This window comes from Macrobrachium rosenbergii, chromosome 51 (assembly GCF_040412425.1).
Source record: "Macrobrachium rosenbergii isolate ZJJX-2024 chromosome 51, ASM4041242v1, whole genome shotgun sequence".
NCBI lineage: Eukaryota > Metazoa > Arthropoda > Malacostraca > Decapoda > Palaemonidae > Macrobrachium > Macrobrachium rosenbergii.
The window spans coordinates 70,304,371-70,331,655 of record NC_089791.1 but is presented as its reverse complement, the minus strand read 5'-3'; the positions used below and the strand labels follow the sequence as shown (position 1 = coordinate 70,331,655).

Below are 27,285 nucleotides of genomic sequence, written 5' to 3'. Positions count from 1 at the left end.
ATTTCATGTAGAATACAACAAAAATATGTCATTCCTTTAGCTCTTCACAGTTTTTAATATTTTTGCGAAATCATCGAACTCAACTTTGATTCGACGAAATGATCGAAAAATGCATCCTGAAAATCCTGTCAATCATTTACCTTCATTTTGCAACAAAAACGGAAAGTCTCTAGCACATTATTTAGATTTTTGGTGAATTTTTAAAAAAATTTTCTTCGCCGCACGCCAACTCCACTGAAAATCCTGTCATTTCTTGCGTTAGCTTGCCGTAATTTTTTCGCCGTTTCATATTATTCGTTACATAAAGTGTTATACATCAAAATGTGCGCAATTTCATGTAGAATACAACAAAAATATGTCATTCCTTTAGCTCTTCACAGTTTTTAATATTTTCACGAAATCACGATAACTGACAAAATTTTAACATTCGGTCAACTTTGACTCGACCGAAATGATTGAAAACGCATCCGTAAGTTTTTATAATTATTACATTCGAGTAATAATCAATCATTTACCTTCATTTTGCAACAAACGGAAAGTCTCTAGTACAATATGTAGATTTTTGGTGAATTTTTGAAAAAATTTTTCCTTCGCTCACGCTCACGCGACTCCACTGAAAATCTTGTCATTTCTTGCGCCAGCTTGCCGTAATTTTTTCGCTGTTTCATATTATTCGTTACATAAAGTGTTATACATCAAAATGTTCGCAATTTCATGTAGAATACAACAAAAATATATCATGCTTTAGCTTTTACCATTTTTTTAATATTTTCATATAAATAACAATAAATAGAAAAAATCAACCTTCGGTCAACTTTAACTCGATCGAAATGGTTCAAAAATGCAATTGTAAGCTAAAAACAACTTACAGCCTAGTAATATTCAATCAATTTCCTTCATTTTGGCACAATTGGAAAGTCTCTAGCACAATATTTTGATTTTTGGTGAATTTTTGAAAAAACTTTTTTACGTCCGCTCGTTACAATTCATGCATCATTTTGTGATAATATTTTCTCTGTGTTGCTTTAATCGTTTTACAATCTGTTATATATCAAAATCATCGCAATTTAGTGTACAATACAACTAAAAAAATTAACTCATTAGCTTCAACCGTTTTCCTTACAGCGAGATTTGTATACAATTATATACGAGTTTTTTTTTTTCGCTGTCATATAGTCCAATATTTATATATGATATTTTTTTTTATTTCTGATGGTTGCATACTAAACTTCAGGCAATGAGAAAAAGGAGCCCAAAATGAACTCTTAATCTTGAAAACTAAGCGCTGTGATTTTTGAAAAAACTTTTTTTCCGCTTCAGCGCTACCTCTCGGAGGCCGCCGGCATACGGGAGACGTTTTTGAAAATAGGGCTTCAATTTAAAGGGTTAACCAATCACAAAGCTTGTACCTCAAGTGCTTTGCATACACTATAAAGAGGGTGCGTAGTGTTTTTTTCTCTCTCTCACCGACGTGAGAGAATGACTGCATAAGATTTTTCTAACAAATTTATGGGAGATGACGACTAACTACGTTTGTATAATGTATAAATGACTTACCTAATAATAAGTGCTAATTTTCAAATATTAATAAGATTAAATTATAATAATACAGTATACTGAAATTACAACATTTATGCATTTTCAAAGCAGATTAAGGGCAGATCAGTTTCTCCTTTCCTTCCTTCCTTCCCCCCCCCTCTCTCTCTCTCTCGCCAAAAGGTAGAATGAGAAATGGATAGATATAAATAGATACCAAATTCAGCCCTTCACTCTCAGAAAAAGATACTGCTAATTTGAGTCTCTTTACCTATGCACACTGCGTGTGTGTGTGTGTGTGTGTTCATGGTGCTTTAAAAATGCTTAGTAAAAGTAGTAGTCTACATCTTTGGAAGACAAAGAAAAAAAACAATTTTTTGTTGTCGGTGGCAGTAAAGAGAAATGGATTAACATTCCTCGAGAGATTAAAGAGATAAACTCTCTCTCTCGCCCGTCCCAGCACAAGAATGGCTGAATGTAAGTCGTAGTGGTAATTCATTCTCTCTCTCTCTGGTTGGAAAAGGGTACTAGTGTTTAAGATGACTTTGAAAAGATATTAATAATATAATTTCAAAGATTAACACAGTAGTAAGAGGATAATAATTTAAGCTATATTTGATGTAGGCTGATACTTAAAAGTAAAAATGGGAGAGCAATGTAGTTCTGTGAAATTCCAAGTCTTTTTCTGGTAGATAAGTGGTGATGCAATCTCTCTCTCTCTCTGGCTTCAAAACAGTAGAATGGTAAAATTTAGGAGGGTTTTTTATGAAAGACTCAATAAAAATGCAGGTTATGTCATTTTCAAGATACCCAAAGGATACTCAAAGGATTAAAAGTAAGGTTTTCTTACGATTTTCAACGATTTTTCCGGTTTACGACAATTTTCGGCTTACGACGCGTCGTCAGAACGGAACCCGTCGTAAACCGGAGACTGCCTGTATATGTGTGTGTGTGATTCTAGTAATCCTAAGAGTTTATCTAAAATTTCCCTTTCTAGTAAAGCCATCAGCTCATTTTCTTTTCCTCTATGTTCTACCAACCCAGATATTCTAGTCAGATGGCATCATCCCTTGTTGTAAGTTCCCTTCCTGGATTTAGAAAATAAAAATAAAAATGGTATAAATACAAATAAAAAAAAATGAAATGTACAGGCAGTCGCCGCTTACCGGTGGCATTGGTTAATGGCAATCTGGTTTTACGGCACTTGTCTAGCGACGCCGTTAACTTGATTTTTGGTGCCAGTCTCCGCTTTAACGGCACCGTTATCAGGCAGTCCCTACTTACCGGCGGCATCAATTAATGGCAATCCGGTTTTACGGCACTTGTCTAGCGATGCCATTAACTGAAAAGAAAGCAGAGCTAGCCACGCAGCTAACATCTCCAAATTTTTAATGTGCACGTGTGCTAAATCTTCTGTCCACCACCCTGAGATGAATTTCCCTTTCAAGTGAACTTCCATACCAACCCCCACCCCCATCCTGAGGCATCCTAGGAGTATATCTGGAAGACAGGAGAATAGGGGAACCCCTTCCACAAGATGTCTGTCAGTTACCCATCAAAAAGATCCAGAATATATCTTTCCTCACTGAGTGATCAAAGATGACAATGACCTTGAAGTACAAATTTCTCAAGAGACGATAAATGACCAAAAATAGATAACCACAACTGAGCTGGTTGTTCTTGTCATTGCTTGCTAATTCCTTAACCTTGATAACATGGAAGATGCCTGCTAATTCCTTAAACTTTAGTATGTGGAAGTCTTCTGGGAATGCCTTCATCTTGACAGCTAAAAGCATATCCAATTTTCTTTAGTTTGGGAACAAGTTCAGATTTCTTCCAATTTATCACAATTCTCACAACGTAATCCTCGACCAATACAAACAACAGAGGCGGCAGAATGCCACCCTGAATCACACCAAACTTGACTTCAAATGGACCACTCAAATACCCATCAACCAACACTTTACAAGATGTGCCCTCATGCATGTTCATGATAACCGTCACAACCTTTTCCGGTATTCCATAATGCCTCATGATTTTTCCCATAGCCCTTCTCGAAATACTATCAAAGGCCTTTTCAAAATCAACAAAACAAAGACTCAACGGAGTTTTCATTTCATTTGCTGGCTGCATTAAATGCCTCACTATGAAGATCTGACCAGCCCCCTCCCTTTCTTAAAACCAGCCTGTTCATCCCTCAGAATACCATCAACCACTGCCTCCAACCTATTCAACATTACTCTAGAGAGAATTTTCAAGGCTACAATGATCATATTCTTCCAACCCAATGGTGCCTTATAATTCTTTAAATGTTTTATTTCCTTAACTACTACTTCTAGCCTGATCTCACCTTCATCAGTATTTACATCTTCCTGAGCAGGAGGTACATCCTCTTCTGTCTCAAAGTGCACTTTCCATCTACTTCTGATTTCAACATTTTTGGTCAATAAATTACCCCGACTGGTATATCCTTACACTTACCAGCACTGCCAATCAGCTCTTCAATTGCTTTATATGCTACCCTTTGACTCTGACCATCATTTCTATTATTTAATTTTTTAGTTTCCACAACCTTTTCATTAACAGACCTTCTTTTCTCTCTCTTACTTAGCCTTCTAACTTCTGAATCCAAACTCAAGTACCTAGTTCTTGCTAATTCAAAATCTTCATCACTAACAAAATGCATCTCACTCCTCAATTTTGCTTCGCCTCTCTTTTTTATCATAACCCATGTTTCCTCAGACATACACATTGTTTTCCTCAATCTGAGTCTCCTTCTGATCGTACAACCAGCAGTCTCATGCAAAGCTTTATTCACATCCCCCGACATCTTATCTACACTTCTCTCTCCCTCCTCCATTGTTTCCAACACCAAAAACCTGTTTCTGCATTCTCTCTATTCTGAATTCCTCTTTTTCCTCTCCTTCCCTTCTAAGCAAATCAATATCATATCTACCAACAACAGGTTTTCCTTTCTTCCTACTTTTTAGCTTATGCCTTATTTTTGCAACACTGAGCTGATGATCACTACCAATATCTGCTCCCCGATTAACATGAACATCTAGCAAAGAGCTTCTATGCCTTTTACTAACAGCAATATGACCAATTTGATTATTATAATTTCTACATGGTGACACCCATGTCGTCTTGTGTATATCGTGGTGTTGAAAAAGTGTGCCCCCAATGACTACGTCATTTGCTGGACAGAAACTCCCAAACCTTACTCCATTTTCACTCATCCTACAACCGACACCCATCTTACCCATACAAGCCTCAAATCCCTCATTCGAGCAGCCCATTATTGCACTGAAGTCTCCAGTACAAATCAAAACATCATGTCTAGCAACTCTTCCTATTCCTTCCTGCAGCTTTCCATAAAATGCATCTTTCCTTTCATCAGGTACATCATTAGTGGGTGCATAACACACACAGATACTGATGTTACCATGATTTGACTTGAACCATGCATACAACAATTATTCACCCATAGGATCCCATTCACATAGAGCTTTCTTTGCCTTGCATCCCAACAGCAATCCTACTGGCCGATAATGCATTCCATCCCGTCGGCCAGACGTCCACAAACACAAATTATTCCCAAAATCCAATTTATCGACCCCAGTTAATCTTGTCTCTGTTACAGCACAAATGTCTATTCATAACTTTGAAAAACTGCCACTACCTCTTCAATTTTGCTATCCTGATTTAGCGTTCTCACATTCCAATTGCCAATTTTGATAGTATTTTTTGCATGAATACAAGAATTAGGAGACAGTTTCTTAGCACCCCCTGCCCATTCAAGGGCTGCAGGGGACTGGGGGCCATTCCTCTTCTGTCAGAGTCCATCAAGGTTTCTTTGGCTAACTACATGAACACTTCACCACAGTGTTGCAGTCGCAGTGGGCAGCTAACTTGCCTGCATGCCCACACCCGAAAGGTTCAGCTACGCTGAGGCCAATCGCATGCCGTGTGCTTCCCAGCCATTTCATTCTCAAGGAGTTTAACTGCCTCAGAAGCAAACACCCACCCTGCTCCCAAAGGCACTGATCTGTGTGGATAGAGGGTGATCACTCCCATTCCATACTTATTGTGCTTCTGGGAGTTGAACTTTTTTCTCTGATTGTAAGCATTAATTCAAATACATTTTGTTCGGGCACACACAAATTTAGAGAAAACTTCAGGAAGTATGCCATTACGGGAGTAACTAAAATTAAAATGTTATCTTCTGATGCTGCAAGTCTATCAAAGGCCTAGAAATACTTAAGACAGTTGTCAGAATCCATACATATACTGAGACCTAAGACTTAATTGTATTAAGAGTATTCTATGCACTACCATCAAAATATGAAAAGGCCAAAAATAGCGTGCAATACCAGCAATGTTGTACCCTTGCCATTTATGAGCACTACTTTATTCAAAAGCATATCACTAGAACTTAGCACATTTCTTCAACTTCCCCATGAAATACTCAGGTGGTTTTGAGCAAAGAACAGCAGCAGGAATAACCTCAGTAGACTCAACGGCACCAGCACTGGCACCGTTGCCCAAGTAAATAGTAAAACGAAGCTACCATTGGATCAATTGTCTAGCCATCACTTTGTTCTTCCATGTCAAGACAGGGAAATGCTAAGACAGAAGTCGAGGTCTTGAGTTTCCTCATATGACCTCGCAAACACATGGCCCAAGTTTCTTCAACAATATCTTCACAATATTCAAATCTTTTTCATATGATGCAGAACATCAAATTCCTTGCAGGGTTAAATTTAAGAAAATAAAAATTACGGCTGAAATGTAAATTATGGCTAACTTTTAAAAATTAAAATTATTTTTCTACAGTTCAAATAATGCATAAACACATCAAAATTGCCTGAAGAGGTTAAATTTAACAAAATATAATGGCCTGCCTAAAATTTAAAACACCCATTCTAAATTAAGATATCCAATCTTTACCTGAATAATACATATCGGTGAGCATATCTGCCAACAGTTTGAGGTTAGGGACACAGCCGGTGCATAGAGTGACTAGAAGTTCATATGCTGCTATCACAGTTGGTTGCGTTGAGCATACTGGTATGGCCTACAATGTATAAGAAAATATACAAGAACTTAAAAAGCAAATTCACAAAGTACACAGTCTAAGAAAATAATGTGGAAGTTCTGGTTATGTCCAGCACAATCATACAACTACTGTACTACTGTATATGGAAAAAAAATTTGTACTCAGTTGTTTTTTCAAGTAAAGAATAAACAATGAAAGCAAAATATTTTACCTGCTCAGCAGGCATCTCTGCTGCATGCTCTAACTGAAGGTACACCTTAGAAAAGGGGAATATAAAGTCTTCTACTAGTTCCTGAAAATCCAGAGAATTATTTAATTTTATTACTAGATAAAAGAAAACCTGGCCCATTCTCAATTAAATTGCTACAGATTAAATTATGTAAGATTTATTTCAGTGACACACTTGACCTCTTTAAATGCTTTCTGTACTGAAGTTAACTGACATTAAATTACTTTCAAGTCTTTAGTAAATGAATGTAATGATATTAACACAACAAATTCACTAGATTAAATCAAGACATACCTTAATTAGAAAAATTGACTTAGAAGGATCACCACCAATCTCATACTTCTTTTCAGGAGGAAGAAATGCTACAAGTTCCCGTGTTACACACAGATGACCTTCCAGCAGGGTGTCGTCTACAGGCGACTCGGGTCCACCCTGGGCTGACTGTGCTACACTGGTCCTAACTTTTTTCAGCCATTCTATCTCATTCGTTAATAGGCGATCAACACCTGTCACAGCCACACTTGACACACACGCCCAATTTAACAAACCACACAATAACTGTAAATAATGAAATCAAAAGAGAAAATAAAACTGTAGTACCAAACAAGACTCGGGAGAAAATTAATTGGTCATTACCAATGACAAGATTCTGACTTTAATTCAATTAGATTTTTATTGGTAATTTAGCAATTATGTGACTTACATACCAAGAAAATATTCATATCAAAACACTATTCATGGAAAATCCAAAATATGAAAATGAACATAAGTAACTTTTACATAAGCCTTTTCTTCTGGCAATAAATAAAGGGATGACCATTAAAACTAAGAGGAAAGGCAACTAACCCACAGCAATAATACCAGGTAACCCAAGTTACCAATATACCAATAATTCTGTCATCTTGATAACCTTACAGATTTTTTAAATGAAACTTGGTCATGAAGCTAACATTTGAAATTAATTTGCAAATAACAAAGCATGATGGAGGAAGGTTTATGATTGTAAAGTGCCTTCCAGCAGTGAAGAAATGCAAGTTCTAGTCCAGACCCTAACCAAATGTAACAACTAATAAAAATTCTAGAAGATAAAGTGCACCAGGTTGATTAACCATAACTATAGTTTCTTCTTTATAACTTTGACCTTAAGTTATAAAGCTTTCTAATCAGCTAGGATCTTAAAAACTTCAACTGAAGTCAATTAGGACCAGAATTAGCAGCCTAATCCACAAACACAAGCTGAGAAAAAAGTGGCTCTATCCTTACTGCATTCACCTTGTAAAATCAAGTAAAAAGGTGTATAGGAGATATATTTAGAGTAAACCCTCACAAAAGCCAGAGTCTTGTGTACCTCATGACTACTGATCACTCAAGGTGGAGAACCTACCCACCAGCTCAGGTGGTTGGTTATAACACTGCTTCCCCCGTGTGAACCATGGTATGATGTCCACACCACACTGTTCTCGGGCTACTTGAAGATTTCCAGTGTTATATGAGGCAGGTGCCTTCCTAGTTTCTGCATGTCCAACATCATGTCCACAATTCCTCCTGCACCATATTGAATGAATGCTTGGAGCGGCTGTGACATCCACAGACCTATTGCTTGGGAATCTGAGTTAAAGCCACAATCTTAATTCAATCCTTCCCCAAGTTTCAGAATCTCTGGGGCAAGGGGGCAAGATTATAGTAACACCTACTAGGAAATGACCAAGGTCCAACAGCAGTCAAATTCCTCACATTTAGAACTAGGAAATCTTCCTATCTAACTTGCTCTCCAGAGCTGGAGTTGGAGAGACCTATTCTGAGTTGACTGTGGCACCAGTTTTTCCAGAAACAACAACTGGACAGTTGCAGACTTGAAGTGTAGAAGGACCCATGGCCAATAATCTCCTGATCCCATAGTCTCTATGACAACTAATCCCCTCCTGTTTTAATACCATGTTGAGTGGCATCAACTTCATCAAATGTGTCAAGTTCAACTAGTACTCCCAGTTTACCTGCAAGTCCAGGGATTGGCAAAGCTGGAACATTATAGACAAGTGCCCCTACAGTTCCATTTCTGTCAGCACCAAATCAGCATAACACTGAAGTTAATCTTAAGCCCATAAAACCAGGATGCTACTAAAGACTCAGTTAAGGTGAAGATCTGTAGAGCATTTGCCCAGTCAAAGCACAAAACTCAGAACTGCAAGACTTTCTCTTCTGTCAAAATGCAGACACTTACTCAGGGTTGGATGCACTGGAATGTGGATATATGCAACCTAAAGGTTCAGGGATGCCAAGTCCACTTTCCTCCTCCAATGTCTCAGCCTGAAAGGGGCTTGCCAAGGTCACTGACTAGTCTCCAACACCACTCCCCTTGGAGCCCGTGCTTTCTCAATCATGACTCTCAAAAAATACCATATCTCCTTACTCAGAGCCTTCAATCAGTCAGTTTTGTAAATAAATGCTAAAGTGCACAAGGTGTGAAGATAGTGGGGGACTTCACTATACAAAGCAGGAAAAGAGAGCAGTCTCTAGGGTAAAATCTCCAGATTTTATAAAGACCAGTTAGCGCTGGCAACTGAATTGTTACCAAATATCAATTTATTTGTATAACCAGAGTTTTGCCAGAGAAGAATTCCATCCCTACTGAAATGATCATGTTGTGGGTATTCTGGTGCTGGCATTAGAAGGGTATAGTTGGAATCCTATATAGTCTGATCAGTGAGGTGTCTCTTCTTCCTTTGCAAAGACTACTGGTAGGTGGAGGAAGAAGAAAGGTGGTACCTTTACTGAAAATTCCTGGTCACACTACTACTGAGGCCAACTTACTGCAAAGTTCCTTCACCAAGGACCTGGGGAACAGGAGCAGGTACAGCAAGTTGACAACACACAGTGCTCTTGGGTCACATGCTGGCTACCAGATAAAGGATAATCCAGATCTCTAGTACTGAGGCTCATCCCAGAGAGGGGCCAACCTTGGAGGCCTAACCACTTTCCATAAATTCTTCAACCCCTTGGAAAGCAATGACCAATCACTGCCCAACACCCACTCTTGCCAGCTGAACATGGTAAGGAGCTCCCTGTAAAATCACTCCTTGGCATCCACCTCAACAGGAGCCAAATTTAAGGGGTTGGCATCCTTAGATAACATCTTTTGTTACTACAGCTGGATAGAGTACTACCAAGAACACCCAGGGATTTAGAAGAGTATGCATAGACATTGGCCTGATAGTGAGAACAAATAAATAGTTACAAAAGCTGGTAATCAACTCTGCTGGTTCCCTTAACTTTTATTCATTATTACACATTGCAGAGAATCACAGATCAATTTTGCCAGAATGGGTTCAAGGCTGATCTCAACTATTCTTCCTTATCAACAGGTTTACAATTGACCACTGTTACCTTCCTCTGTAGCTTTAATGTTCTAACTTTCAGATCTTCCACCAAATAGGACTCACCCTGGAGAGCTATATTTGAGGTTTTGTTATCTTTTTGTTCTACAAGCAACATTTATAGAAGTCAAAGCATGTCTTCTTCAATAGAGTAAGACTTGCATGTTATCAGTAATCTGACAGTGGGAGTCTTAGGCATTGAAGGCTGATGATCTGCGGGGAACAAGTAGTTTACTGGAGATAAGGCTCACTCTTCTTCAATGGAAGAGGTGACATCATAGGAAAAGCTCAATGAATTTAATAATACTGGAGATCAGCACAGTAGCTTGTAAACTCAACTTGCTATGGAGTGAGCTGGTTGTGAATTTAGAAACTTGGGGTGCAAACACACCAAGTCCTGGGAGTCATTAAACAACTCTAGCAGGCCCCAAGAGAACAAATACTGATTCAGTCTCTCAGCTTTACAGTATGGTGAGAAGAATCACTGTCTGAAGACTTCTTTAAATAAATAAATCAATCCATGATACAAGCAACTGTCAAGGGCATTAGACTTTGCCCCCATCACTTTTGGCACTGTCTCGGTCACTACCTCAAACACTATACAGGTAGTACTCAAGTTACGATAATTTGCCTTACGATATTTCGAGTTTACGATGGGGTTAGCAATTAATACCGATACGACAATATTTGCAAAATATTTTTAGATTTCGCGCGGGCGCAGACAGCAGCGTACAACACGCAGAGAGAGAGACCAACTTAAATAGACCAACGTCTTTTCCTCCATCTCTTTATTCCATCTTCTAGTTAAAAAAGTAAAAGAAAATGATAAAAGTATTGTTAGTTACGTTATACTCTTGCGTAAATACGTACAGCCATAAACAACTGAATGAGAAACTGTTGTTTTGCTAATAATCGAATCGGATAACAACTGTTTTCCTTGTATTTTAACCATCGTACAGTTAGACAATTACCGTAGTTATGTTACAAATTTAATGACTTTAAGTACAATACAACTGATATATTTTTCACTATACCCTTATTCGCTTTCGACAAAAGATCAGCAAGGAAATATACTGCTACAGTAAATTTAAGCTGCAATTTGTAGCTGAAGCTGAGAAAACAATGTTCAACCTGCTAATGACTATAAATTATCGTGCATTGGCAACACGGATGAAACCCGACCATAAACAAAATTGGAGAGTATTTTAATCAAAACTACTGGTCATGATAGAACACATATTACTGCTGTTTTCATGCTGATAAAAGATAAATACGTAAAGCTAATATTGTAGTGAAATCAAGAGAAAATAGGGAACGGAATCTTGAATTTTTTTTTTTTTTTTTACACAAAATAAACATGCCGCCAAACGGCCAGCTGCCAACGTCATGTGAAAGAAAAAAATGGCTGAATTAATTTCATGACGCTATGTATTCAAGATATATTTCGACTTAATAACACTTTGTATAACAAAAAATATCCTTGTCCCATATAAATAAAATATTTAGAGAATCATTTACGCTAACTAGAAACAAGAAAAGCACTCTGAACTGAGTTAAACATGGCGAAATAAACTTACCGCGCACCCGACCTCCAAACCAAAGCATCGATTGCTATGATTGCAATTTATAATACAAAAGCAATATAAGTATATACAATATTATTGGATACAGTGTAGTAAAGCAAAACTTTTTAAAAGATCCATGGAAAAGATGCACATTCGTTATGTTGATGTTTGTATAACACGATGTTAATATGTGAATATAGAGTACAGTATAATGTAGGCTAGGCTACCGATATACTAAGCCTTGTTTTGGTATTCAATTTCTCTTTATACTGAATTATCATGAGTCAGTCTGCATTGAACCTGCAGAATTAGCTGATATTAATAATTACTATACCGTATATGTATAGAGTATACTGTGTAGTGTAGGCTAGGCTACCATATATGTATAGATGGTACTGACTACCCTAGTGTAGGATAGGCGATATTCGAGATACGATTTTTCAACCTACAATGGGTTTTTTGGAACCCAACCCCATCGTAAGTAGGGGAATACCTGTATTAGCTATGTCCTTAATTCTACAAGTCTGAGTGATGACAGATACCTATTACAAACCCAATGCTTTCTGGAATCACTGCTTCTTCCTCAACTATGATATCAGGATCATTCAGGAGGCTAAGGAGCAATTTGTAAAGGTAACTGTCCCTTTTACGGATTCCTTAACTAGGAAATAGGTGTAATTCAGCAGTCACAATCATAATGGAAGGGTGCTCAAGGAAGTCTATTGGAACAGATGTCTTCAGGCAAGGACCACAGGTGCAGTCACAGTCAGAAAGGAGGGTCATCAAAGCATGCTGAGGGAAAGTCAAACATAGGGCTGGAGAGATCAGGTCAGTTAGTGGATAGTGCAGTAAATCCCTCTCGCTAGCATGAGCAGCTTAATCAATCCATGCTTTGGGAAACAATAGGGCATGGGCTCAAAGATCCCTCAAGCAAGGTCAGGTCATCAATCTTTAACAGTAAACATGGAATAGCAATGCTGAGGCAACCTGTAACAGAAAAAAATCCAAAGTTGGGGAGATAAGCACATCAGTGGGAAAATTTGAAGAAAAAATTGACTTATGAACAGTTTTTTGCAATACCATCATTCATGCATCCCACCAAGGCATGTTTTCCTGGTAAGTTTTACGAAGCACAATTAACCCTTAAACGCCTACTGGACGTATCATACGTCGACTAAAACTGTTTGTTGGGTGCCGAGTGGACGTACCGTACGTCGACTACAAAAAATTTCAACCTTCGGTCAACTATGACTTGACCGAAATGGTCAAAAAACGCAATAGCAAGCTAAAACTCTTACATTCTAGTAATATTCAATCATTTACCTTCATTTTGCAACAAATTGGAAGTCTCTAGCACAATATTTCGATTTATGGTGAATTTTTGAAAAAACTTTTTCCTTACGTCCGTGGGCGGTAACTCGGCCGAAAATTTCAGAAATTCTTTCGTCATTTTGTCATAATTTTTGCACTGTTTTATATTAGCCGTTACATAAAGTTTTATATATGAAGATGTGTGCAATTCCATGTAAAATACAGCAAAATACAACCCATGGTTGTAGCTTTTATCAGTTTGGAATTATTTTCATATAAATCACGATAACTGCCAAAATTTCAACCTTCGGTCAACTTTGACTTGACCGAAATGGTAAAAAACACAATTGTAAGCTAAAAATCTTACATTCTAGTAATATTCAATCATTTACCTTCATTTTCCAACAAATTGGAAGTCTCTAGCACAATATTTCGATTTATGGTGAATTTTTTAAAAAAACTTTTTCCTTACGTCCGCGCCAGAAATTCTTTCGTTACGTTATCGTAATGTTTGCACCGTTTTATATTAGTCGTTACATAAGTTTTATATATGGAAATGTGCGCAATTTCATGTAGAATACAACAGAAAATAACTCATGGTTGTGGCTTTTATCAGTTTTGAAATATTTTCATATAAATCACGATAACTGCCAAAATTTCAACCTTCGGTCAACTTTAACTCGACCGAAATGGTAAAAAAACGCAATTATAAGCTAAAACTCTTACATTCTAGTAATATTCAATCATGTACCTTCATTTTGCAACAAACTGGAAGTCTCTAGCGCAATATTTCGATTTATGGTGAATTTCTGGAAAAAAAAAAAAAAAAAAAAAAAAAACTTTTCCTTTCGTCTCATGCGTGTAACTCAGCCGAACATCTCAGAAATTCTTTAAATCACGTTGTCGTAATGTTTGCATCGTTTTACATTAGTCATTACATAAACTTTTATATATGAAAATGTGCGCAATTTCATGTACAATACAACAGAAAATAACTCATGGTTGTAGCTTTTATCAGTTTTGAAATATTTTCACATAAATCACGATAACTGCCAAAATTTCAACCTTCGGTCAACTTTAACTCCACCGAAATGGTCGAAAAACACAATTGTAAGCTAAACCTCTTACATTCTAGTAATATTCAATCATTTACCTTCATTTTGCAATAAATTGGAAGTCTCTAGCACAATATTTCGATTTATGGTGAATTTAAAAAAAAAAAACATTTTTTACGTCCGCTCGTTACGGATTCATGCATCATTTTGTGATAATATTTTCTCTGTGTTGCTTTGATCGTTTTACAATTTGTTATAAACCAAAATCATCGCAATTTAGTGTACAATACAAAGAAAAAAAAAATAACGCGTTACCTTTAACCGTTTTGCTCACAGCGCGATTTGTATAAAATTATATGAAAATTTTTTTTGCGCTATCATATATTTCAATATTTATATATGATATTTTTTTTTCATTTCTGATGGTTGCATACTAAACTTCAGGCAATGACAAAAAAGGAGCCAAAAATGAACTCTTAATCTTAAAAACTAAGCGTGCTGTGATTTTTTTAAAAAAACTTTTTTTCCGCTTCGGCGCTAACTCCCGAACGCCGCCGGCATACGGGAGACATTTTTGTAAATAGAGGCTCGGCGTTAAGAGGGTTAACTGAGGCAAGGGTCACAATAAAGGAGCCATAAAGAGCTACTTTATTAAGTAGTTTAGCCAGACCACAGACCACTGAATTAAAACAAGTAACTAACAGTGCTGACTTGACCAAACAGATATTGACAAGTTGTTGAGTCATATCAATTAGCAAACAGAGATAAAACACCACCCAAACTCTGTGCAGCCATATAATACTTTTACTATACAATGTTAGTTGATGACAGCATAAGCTATACCAAGAGGTGTCTTGTCAGAAAGCCATGTCACGTTTTGAACCACAACAGCCAACCTTTGAACGCCTTAAAAGCCTGAAACCTTATGCAGGCCTGAAACTTTGTAGCTGTAGCCTTCTACTCAGCACAATGAATGTGCATGCCAGCCATCCTTTGCTGACAAAAGCAGATCAAGGTTGACTGTTCAAAGTCCTCATGATGGTTTTTTGTCATGACCTTGCAGACATGAGTCCTGCATACCTTCTTCCATAAATCCATTGCGTACTACTTCAACCTGTTCTTGGTATTCTTGATATCCTACAAGGTTGACTAAGCAATGCCATACTCCCCAATATACATAACATACCAATCTGCCTCAATTCTCACAGTGATTTCAAGCTTCTTTTGAAGAGTCAGCACCATCCTCACCCTCTTAGGATGAGTGGGGCTAAACAATAATACACAGCAGCACTCACACAACAACTAGTGCCTGCAATGCTTCAGGCACTACAGTGAAATCCACATGTTGTGGTGAAAGCATTACATACAGCAAACACTTGAGAAGCACTCAAAAGAGTGACTGATCACGCTTGACTGGATAAAGAGGGCAAACGCTCTGTTACCAAATGCACTGATACTTTCCAGATGTAGCCAATTAGAGAATATGTTTATAACACACATCTATTAGCCATTAAAAATAAAAACTCACACTGAAGTGTAATGACCTACAGTATGTGTTTCTGCCAATAGCCAGAAAGATTACAAAAAACACAAATGCTTGCCCACCCCTACATCTACCATATGCTATTGAACTGATGACCCACTGTGTCAGCCAATTTAAAGCCCTGTTTTTAAGCCAATAAAAATTGCAAAAGCTTGCTCGCTCTCTCTCTTGCTTTGTCACTGTATTGGATTTCCATTACTTTTTGCCAATTTATGCAGTGAAAATTACTGTATGACAAAACACCATTAAATAAAAAAAAAGAGAAATGATGGAGAGAAAGGGAAGTTAGGTAGATGTGTTATAAGCTGTACATGTGTAAGGTTTCTTTCGTGTTGTGCATGATTATTATATTACAAGCTATAGTAATATAATTAAATTAATGCAATCTCAAAATACACAAAAGTAAAAGCTCTAAAGAAGTCAGATGCCTGCCTACCCGACTCCAACGATCCCATCCCTTCCCCTCCCCACCCAAGAAACTAACCATTTCTCTGTATGCTTAATCCTGTGAGCAGTGTTACTAACATTTCTCTCTCCTTGCACAGTGTTGCCAACTGCTTCCCTCCCAACCAGTCTAGCCTTCCTAAACCTCCCCATTCCCTTGGAAACTCTTTCCCTGGCTTTCCACCCCCTCATCCCTTTCTCAGCCTGCTTAAGAGTGTACGCAGTGTTACCAACACTTCTTTAGGCCTACGCTGCATTGCCAACCATCGGAGTGTGGTTTTTTCAATTTTCATGAAATTTATATTATACAATACATATATCTTTGGTTCCTCGGGTCTGGTTGCACGTGGATAATGTCAAGTTGTGGATAAAGAGAATGCAGATAATTAATTCTTTAAGCGTCATAGGACGTATTCTGCATCTGGGCCTTTTTACTCCCATTGGACATAGAATATGTCTGGGAGAAAATATCAAAATAAAATATCAAACAATAGTTCCTGACATACTTTGCCAGGCATGTTAAGAGGGACAAAGAATGCTCACTGAGTAGCTTACCTCAGGGTCTAACGTTTAGTCAAGTGCAATATCATAAACAACTACCCTTGCATATTGTCACGTTTCTCTTGTCATAACTGTTATATTAAGATTCTTTTTCAGAAAATTTTAACCCAGATTTGTGAAGTATCTACATTGGTTTTAGCTGATTCAAGATGCCCATAGGAGTTATTGGGACCATGCCTACAGGCAAAGTTGAGAGACATCTTGTGTTTTTTCTTTTCTTCACATTTTTAAATTTCTAATTTTTGACAAGACAGATTTATATACATGTATATACAGTCACCAACCTACTAATGAACATCCACAGATATGAACAGACAAGGTCACAAGTTCAGATACACATGGAAGAAGGACCTGCTCCTTTAACCCCTTCCCTGATTATCCAGAGCATTCTCATGATTAACTTCCATGTAATCTTCTTACAATCACAAGAGTACTTGTTCATACTCGTACAATATTCCTACCAATTTCTGTCTTCCCGATTTAACTAGTTCTTTGATGAATTTCTATTTTTATATTCCCTTCCCCCACAAAGAAAATATTTAGTATGCATTTTTGTCAATATATGGCAGTGTGCACTGTCTGCTTTCTAAACTTCCAATGTCAGATGCTGCTCCAGCAAAATTCTCTCCAAGTTCTTAAATTAAAGCAAGGAAAAAATACTAAATTTTTCTTTCTACCTTTCTGGCATCCAAAGTAATTACAAGACTGCATGAATTAAGAGTACTGTGAAAATACTATAATCTAATTTATGACTCCAGAATTAATTCTGGAATGTACACACAAAAATTATGCACTACTGTACACATCAAAAAACAACTTATAAGCAATTCAAGATAAGAATAGCCATCAAGAACGTAACTCATATGTAAGCAGGGTGGTGACTGTATACATATTACAGAACAGAAAGATGATGTTACACATACATAGAACAGGTAGACACGCGCATACACATATGCTTCCCTTATCTGTTAAAGAGACCCATCTGTCACACTCACAAATCTATCAAATATTTTCTATCAATATTTTCCTATATTTTTTTGTCCAAAATATATAAAACAATATATTTCACACTCTTGTCACTAATAGTTTTTGTAAAGTTAAGACATGGCATACAAATTTTATTTTTCAGCTACTATCGTACTTTTCTCTACTTTAGGGGATTTTCATGGTTTAAGGATGAATTTCAATCTTTTGTGAAAAACCAAGACCAAATTGAGCAACCCAGTAAAAAATTTAATGATGCTAGAGGAATTAAACTTTTTCTTGTGTACTCTAGCAGTAATTCACACAGCAATGGCTTTATTATAACAAATGTCTGGTATATTTGTTATAATATAGCCCACAAAAAAGTTTTATATTGTGAGTAACATAAAGAAACCCCTAAGAACATTATTTGCTTGCCTTATTTTAGTGGTTTTGAAAACATAAAATCACTACTAAAACCTTTTAATGTACACCTCGTTTTTTTCCTATAATAACACACTAAAAGGAATGTTAATAAAAAATAGCCCTAAAGGAAACAACAACAACACAATATATAAAATTCCATGTTTGGACTGCCCCTCTTTTTATATTGGCCAATCTAGCAAGGATTTAGATCTACATATTAAACAATTTAAGTATTCTGTCACAACTGGGCAAACATCCAATGCTATATTCATTCATTTAACCCTTAAACGCCTAATGGACGTACCATACGTCGACGAAAATTGTCTGTTGGATGTCAAGTGGACGTACCATACGTCGACTAAAAATGCTCTTTTTAAATATTCACGGAAAAATAATTATAGGCCTAGTTTGCGGAAGGTTTCAAATCACGCGCCTTGAGGGATGGTGGGAGTTCACGGATCAAGCTGTTGTTTTCTTTATAAGCGTCACCCAGACGCGCATGCGTGAATTCCCTCCTCGTACCAGACAGCATCAGCGTCGGACCGTGCGAGAGCGATTTTTTGACGCATCCGTGTTTTGCAGAACTTTGGCAAGTGTTTGCATATTTGTGCTGCAACAGGACGTTTGCAGAGATGTCTCAAAGCCGTCAGGACCATGAAAGGCACATACTGCCTGTTGGTAGTGAGCGTGAGACGCAGTTTTTGACTAGGACGCTGGAGAAGGACCCAGCAGCCAAAGTGACCCAGCTTCTCAACGCCGTGTTGTTCGGCCCATCGTGTGACCGAAGGCGACCAAGGACCACATCCCGTGCCTTTTACGACCCCTAGGAAGCATCAGGGTGTCCTGAGGGCATCCGTAAATTTTGAAAAAACTTTTTTCCTTCGCTGAAAATCCTGGCATTTCTTGAGTCACCTTGTAATTTTTATCGCGTTTTATATTATTCATTACATAAAGTGTTATACATCAAAATGTGCGCAATTTCATGTAGAATACAACAAAAAATAAATCATTCTTTTAGCTTTTAACAGTTTTGAAATATTTTCATTTAAATCACAATAACTGACAAAATTTTAACATTCGGTCAATTTTGACTCGACCAAATGCTCGAAAAAACGCAATCGTAAGCCAAAAATTCTTACATTCTAGTAACAATCAATCATTTACTTTTATTCTGCAACAAACGGAAAGTCTCCAGCACAATATTTCGATTTATGGTGAAGTTTTGAAAAAACTTTTTCCTTTGCTCATAAAAATCCTAGCATTTCTTGAGTCACATTGTCGTAATTTTTTTCGCCGTTTTATATTATTCATTACATAAAGTGTTATACATCAAAATGTGCGCAATTTCATGTAGAATACAACAAAAATAAATCATGCTTTTAGCTTTTACCATTTTTGAAATATTTCCATATAAATAACGATAAATAGAAAAAAATCAACCTTCGGTCAACTTTAACTCGATCGAAATGCCGAAAAACGCAATCTTAAGCCAAAATTTTACATTCTAGTAACAATCAATACTTTACCTTCATTTTGCAACAAACGGAAAGTCTCTGGCACAATATTTCGATTTATGGTGAATTTTTGAAAAAACTTTTCCTTAAGCTCATGCTAACTCCCTAAAAATCCTAGCATTTCTTGAGTCACCTTGTTGTAATTTTTTCGCAGTTTTATATTATTCGTTACATAAAGTGTTATACATCAAAATGTGCAATTTCATGTAGAATACAACAAAAATAAATCATGCTTTTAGCTTTTACCATTTTTGAAATATTTTCATATAAATAACAATAATTAGAAAAAATCAACCTTCGGTCAACTTTAACTCCACCGAAATGGTAAAAAAAATGCAATTGTAAGCTAAAAAACTTACAGTCTAGTAATATTCAATCAATTTCCTTCATTTTGAAATAATTGGAAAGTCTCTAGCACAATATTTCGATTTATGGTGAATTTTGAAAAAACTTTTTTTACGTCCGAAATTAGGAATTCATGCATCATTTTGTGATAATATTTTCTCTGTGTTGATTTAATCGTTTTACAATCTGTTATATACCAAAATCATCGCAATTTAGTGTACAATACAACTAAAAAAAATTAACTCATTAGCTTTAACCGTTTTGCTTACAGCGCGATTTGTATACAATTATATACAAGTTTTTTTTTTCGCTGTCATGTATTCCAATATTTATATATGATGATATTTTTTTTTCATTTCTGATGGTTGCATACTAAACTTCAGGCAATGAGAAAAAAAGGAGCCAAAAATGAACTCTTAAACCTAAAAACTAAGCGTGCTGTGATTTTTTTAAAACTTTTTTCCGCTTGGCGCTAGCTCCCCTAACGCCGCGGCATACGGGAGACGTTTTTGTAAATAGGGCTTTGGCGTTTAAGGGTTAAGTAAAAACACTCACAGGATAAATTGGACTAAAAGTTCAGTGATTGCCAGATTGAAAGATCTCTAAAAGAAAAATCAATGACTTAATTACAAATTAGTTACCTCATATATATTTTCTATGTATTTGTTTAATATAATTTTTTTAAATGTTCACCTTGCAAAAATTGTTATTGTTTACAAAAAAATGACTGAGTTGTACTTTTACAACATTTTTTGTTGGTCAGCCACTTTCCTTGTATGATCTTTTAATTGCCCTGTCCCTGCTCTGAACAGTTGAGCCTAATACTTTGTAAAACCTCTTAAATATTTAACCCTGTTTTGGCAGTTCTACTAATTCTTCAATTGTGTTAGATTCCAGGTACATATTTTTTCCTTTGTAATCCCCATCTGTCATTATATTTGTAAACTTCATTTTTTTTATTTCTTCAGTCTGCTACGTAAAGGACTAGAAGTTGAAAGGCCCTGCAGCATTCCATTTTTTCTCTTTCCTTTGTGGATTTTGTCTTTCTCTATACTCATATTCATAATATTTATATACTTATTCATATAAAGGTAACATAACATTTCAGGTAGATGTGGGTCTCACAGACCCAATTAAAACATTTCAGGTGGACGTGGGTCTCAAAAGACCCAAACACCCTTTGTAGTGACAAAATGGAGAGACCTTGAAGTAACTCTCTCACCCCTGCATGGATACACAAAGTTAGAGAGCTATTGGGGAGACAAGGTCTCCCAGGTATTTAGAAGTTACTGAACGAGAGGTTTTACTGGGGGTTCTCTCAGATACAGGTCTACCTGAGCAGGGTTTAAATATAAAATCCCTTAAAATCACAAAACAACTGTTTCTGATTCTGTTTTACCAATGTAAACATCCCTCAGTTCACCTCTGCCCCTCTCTCAAAGTACTGTAAATATCCTTTAACCCTCTAACGCCACCCTCTATTTACAAAAAGTGTCTGTCGTGATGTCATGCCGGCGTCGGGAGTTAGCGCGAAGCGGAAAAAGTTTTTTTCAAAATATCACACCACGCTTAGTTTTTAAGATTAAGAGTTCATTTTGGGCTCCTTTTTGTATCATTGCCTGAAGTTTAGTATGCAACCATCAGAAATGAAAAAAAATATTATCATATATAAATATTGAAATATATGACAGCGCAAAAAAAAATTTCATATATAATTCTATACAAATCGCACTCTGAGCAAAACAGTTAAAGCTAACGAGTTATTTTTTTTCTTTGTATTGTACACTAAATTGCAATGATTTTGGTATATAACAAATTGTAAAACGATCAAAGCAACACAAAGAAAATATTATCACAAAATGATGCATGAATTAAGTAACATGCGGACGTAAAAATTTTTTAAAAATTCACCATAAATTGAAATATTGTGCTAGAGACTTCCGTTTTGTTGCAAAATGAAGGTAATTGATTGAATATTACTAGAATATAAGAGTTTTAGCTTACAATTGCGTTTTTCGATCATTTCGGTCGAGTTAAAGTTGACAAGGTTGAAATTTTGGCACATCATGATTTATATGAAAATATTTCAAAACTGATAAAAGATACAACCATGAGTTATTTTCTGTTGTATTATACATGAAATTGCGCACATTTTCATATATAAAACTTTATGTAACGACTAATATAAAACGGTGCAAACATTACGACAAAGTGACGAAAGAATTTCAGAGATGTTCAGCTGAGTTACATACATGGACGTAAGGAAAAAAGTTTTTTTATTTTAAATTCACCATAAATCGAAATATTGTGCTAGAGACTTCCAGTTTGTTGCAAAATGAAGGTACATGATTGAATATTACTAGAATGTAAGAGTTTTAGCTTACAATTGCGTTTTTCGACCATTTCGGTTGAGTTAAAGTTGACCAAAGGTTGAAATTTTGGCACTTATCGTGATTTATATGGAAATATTTCAAAAGTGATAAAAGCTACAACCATGAGTTATTTTCTGTTGTATTCTACATGAAAATGCACACATTTCCATATATAAAACTTTATGTAACGACTAATATAAAGCGGTGCAAACATTACGACAAAGTGACGAAAAGAATTTCCGAGATGTTCGCAGAGTTACTGCGCGCGGACGTAAAGTTAAAGTTTTTCAAAAATTCACCATAAATCGAAATATTGCGCTAGACTTCTAATTTGTTCCAAATGAAGGTACATGACTGAATATTAATAGAATGCAAGAGTTTTTGCTTACAATTGCGTTTTTCTACCATTTCGGTCGAGTTAAAGTTGACTGAAGGTTGAAATTTTGGCACTTATCGTGATTTATATGGAAATATTTCAAAACTGATAAAAGCTACAACCATGAGTTATTTTCTGTTGTATTCTACATGAAATTGCACACTTTATGTAATGACTAATATAAACCGGTGCAAACATTACGACAAAATGACGAAAGAATTTCTGAAATTTTCGGCCGAGTTACCGCGCGGACGTAAGGAAAATTTTTGTTTCAAAAATTCACCATAAATCGAAATATTGTGCTAGAGACTTCTAATTTGTTGCAAAATGAAGTTAAATGATTGAATATTACTAGAATGTAAGAGCTTTAGCTTACAATTGCGTTTTTTGACCATTTCGGTCGAGTCAAAGTTGACCAAAGGTCAAAATTTTTTGTAGTCAACGTACGGTACGTCCACTCGGCACCCAACAGACAATTTTATTCGACGTACGAGACGTCCAGTCGGCGTTTAAGGGTTAATGAAATATCAATTGCTATATCATAAACATGAAAATACGAAACTAAAACTCCAGGAAATTCACAACACATACAAATAAGTGTGTGCATACATATGTACGTTACAATGATTACTAATTTTCAAATATTAATAATGTAAACAGCAAAATATCAATAAAATGTTATTTCACTTACAAATTCTATTTATACTGATCTATTATCATCGTAACATGTATAAATAAAAACTACAGTCCTGACATTTGTAATGTTTACATTCTCAAAACCTGCTGATTGAGCCTACTACCAAAAGAATTAGGAAAATAATTTTTTAGTCGCTAAAAGAAACGAATGTATTTAAGGAATTATTTTTAATGCTGTACATAAAAGTAAAATGGGTATACAAAGGTAAACTAACATATTTTATGTTAAAAGTACAATCCCTCAAAATCACAAAACAGCTATTTCCTGATTCATTTTACCAACGTAAACATACCTTAGCTCACCCTCTCTCCCTCTCTTTACTGTACATATCCTTTCTTGAAATATGAATTACTGTATCATAAACATAAAAATATGAAACTAAAACTACAAGAAGTTCTCTCCCTGATACCTGTCATCCTGAACCTATTCTTACAAAATTTGCATTTCCCTCTAAGGAAGTTAAGAAAAATTCTTGATAATCTTGATAGCTGGGGTGGAGAAGTTCTGATGGCTTCTGCCCTTTGTTTTTAAAAAGGTTTCTAGTGTGTTGCCTACTAAGATTAGTAGATTCTATACATTTTTGTCCGTGTATTGCAAGTATTGCAGATGAGCGAGTTTAGTAATACAGCACTTGTTCCAAAGAATGGCATATCTGCTCACTGCACTAACTACAGGCCAATTTCTTTCTCCCTGTGCTCTAACTTGTGAAAAACTTAATTTTAATTCACTTTATAAGTACATGGAATTTATAAGATTGTTTGCTGATAGTCAATATGCATATCAGAAGCAGTTAAGTGCCTGCAAAGCTCTTTTAGATTTGACATGTTATATACAATAGAACCTTGATAAGGGTTTTTTGTGTAGGGTAATTCAAATAGATTTTAGTGCTGCTTTCGATTTAATAAATCACAAGGCACTTACTTATAAAATTCAGAATCTTGTAGTGGGTGGATGCCTTTTAAAATTGCTTCAAATTTTCCTTACAGGTAGGCAGCAGCGAGTTGCTGTTGATGGGATCTTTAGCGAACCATGACCTATTGCTTCGCTAAAAATCCCATCAGCATCAACTCGCTGCTGCCTACCTGTAAGTAAATCTTGAAGTTAACCAAACACATATCCACCCACTTCAAAGTTCTGAAATTTATAAAAAATAAGAAATATTGAGTCTGGAGTTCCACAGGTTACTGTTCTTGGTCCACTGTTATTTCTAGTGTATACAAGTGATATGGTTGTGGCCTGGAAAAGAAGATTCTTCAGTATGCTGATGATGCAACACTTACGGGTGTTGTAATGTCTCCACTTATGAGAAATGAAACTGTCCTTAGTCTCAATCGGGACATGGAGTGGATTAGTGAATGGTGTAGTTGGTGGGGTATGAGGCTGAACTCCAGTAAGAAGAAAACACTGCTGATTAGCAGGTCTCATACAGATTTTCCACCCCATCCTCCCCTACAAGTCAATACAGCCAAACCATGACTTACGAGTGAACCAGCATGAGAGTTTTCCGAGATATGAGCCAGCGCACTCACGATTTTTTGCTTTAAGAAGCTAGCAGAGATTTGAGCTACAACCCAGCGGGCCTAGGAGACGCCATCTCCCAATGCGTCTGCCATTGCCAACACCGAGCCGCACAATCACATTCATTTCATGTGGTTACCTTGCCTTTTAAGCATCTCGTAGCATTTTCCCTTTGTCCCTGTATTTTGGAACATTTCTTAGTTTTCACCATGGGGCCTAAGAAAGTGAGTTACAAGACCAGTGCTGAGAAGAAGAAAAAGGGCCATTATCTTGGACATGAAGTGTGAAATCACAGAAAAACACGACCAAGGTGTGTGTGTGTGTGTGTGTTATGGACTTGGTGAGGCAGTACGACTGGACTACTACTACAATCTCTACCATTTTGAAGCAGGAGGAGTTGATAAAGGCTATACAGTAATGCCAGCCAGGGTATTCAGATTATTTCAAAGCTCTGGACCTCTGCCCATGAAGAGATGGAGCAGTACAGTACATCGCCCGTAATTGCAAGGGTTAGGGACCACAACCACTTGCATCATGCAAAAATCTGCGTTAAGTTGGTAACCCCTCTAAAATGCTTATAACTTGGTATTTTAATAATTCAAACACCAAAAACCACCCTTTAAAAATGCTTATACTGCCTACTGTAATAGTTCAAACACCAAATATACCTTAAACTATTATCTTAAAACCCTTTAATATAATTTCAAAGTCATCTTACAACATTACCATTAAAAATGTAAGGCTTACAGCTACGTGTGAAAAATAAACTCAAGTCCCCCCCTACAGTCAAGCACAGCCATTTTCGTTCATACAATAATGCTGTCCCATTTTCTTTTTTCAGATAGGGGAAACATTGGGAATTCACAAGTAGAGTTAAATACTGTACAGTACTTAAATATTTAAATATGCATTAAAAATACCAAATTATAAATGCGATTAACAGTGATAAAACATTCTCGCATATATGCGTTACTATGATTTACTGATTTTCAAATATTAGTATTATAATGTAAAAACAGCAAAATACCAATAAAATGTTATTTAACTTACAGAATCCACTTATAATGTATTATATATTGATCTGTTATCATCGTAATATGTATAAAAAGAAAACAATCATCCCGACATTTGTAATGTTTACGTTCTGAGAATCAGCTGATTGAGCCTACTACTGAAAGAATTAAGAAAATAATTTTTTGTTGCTAAACGTATTAATGGAATTATTATTCTTAATTTTATACAAAAGAGGTTTATGAGTCATTCAGTCATTCATATTTCAGAGAGAGAGAGAGAGAGAGAGAGAGAGAGAGAGAGAGAGAGAGAGAGAGAGAGAGAGTGGTGTTTACAGTTTTAAGTCTCAGCACAGTAGCTGGGGACGAGACTTGACTAGACAGGCTTGGGAGGAGAGTATAACCTTGTGCTGCTTACGTGAAATTCAGATTTTAAATATTTTTATGGCGATTCAAGATGAAATATCAACAGTGATAAAATATTCTCTTGTTTACTGTTATAATGTGTGTGACAATCATAGTCAACTAAATCTGTAATGAAATACTGTTCAGTAAATCAGAAAAAGTAAAAAATATGGCAACATGTATCTACAGTAAAAACAATTACAAATGTCGGGACGATTTTTTTTTATTCATATTACGATAATATATTAATATAATATAGTATAAATGGATTCTGTGAGTGAAATAACATTTTATTGATATTTTCCTGTGTTTTCATTAAAGGATATGTACTCTGAGAGAGAGAGAGAGAGAGAGAGAGAGAGAGAGTGTTGAATTGAGGTGTTTACATAAATTGGTGAGCTGTTTTGTGATTTTGTGAGATTTTAGTTTAGCATATTATTGATATTTTCTGTTTACATTAATATTTGAAAATTAGTATACAGTACAATTTATCATAAAAATATATTTAGTCATGGAAATAAAGTGAAAATACAGTAATCAGTGAATATTGCTCTACGAAAAAATTCACAAATTAGTGAATTTTCTGCAATATATTTGGAGATCAGTTCCACAGCAAAACCCGCGATTATCTGAGGGCGTGACTGCTGATCTGCTACCTAGTGGGGACCCACTGTAGTTGTTGGTGTGGTTGAATGTTAAGGAGCTTGCAGGAGACAGAAAACATCATCTGTGAGACGGTGCGAGACATCTAAGTGGATCTGGTGTGGACGACGACGGGGAACATCGATGGACGAGGCACTGAAAGTGTCATTCAAAGCCAGTCAGGGATGGTTTGATAATTTTAAAAAGAGGACTGGCATTCACTTCTTTGGGAGGCAAGGTGAGGCAGCAAGCTCCGATGTGAAGGCAGCCGAGGAGTGTGTTAGGATAAAGAGATGCTGAGGAGGACCTATATAATGGCAGAGGAGAAGAACTTGCCAGT

General features: G+C 36.2%; 1 protein-coding gene across 1 annotated transcript in view; it reads right to left on the bottom strand.

Moving 5' to 3' along the window:
* LOC136833478 (ubiquitin carboxyl-terminal hydrolase 9X-like) overlaps window positions 1-27,285 on the bottom strand; it is a 525,953-nt gene that overhangs the window by 240,897 nt on the left and 257,771 nt on the right. Inside the window, 3 exon segments of the mRNA XM_067095694.1 lie at window positions 6,487-6,613; window positions 6,807-6,887; window positions 7,119-7,382. Of these exon segments, the coding sequence (XP_066951795.1) occupies window positions 6,487-6,613; window positions 6,807-6,887; window positions 7,119-7,382 (472 nt within the window).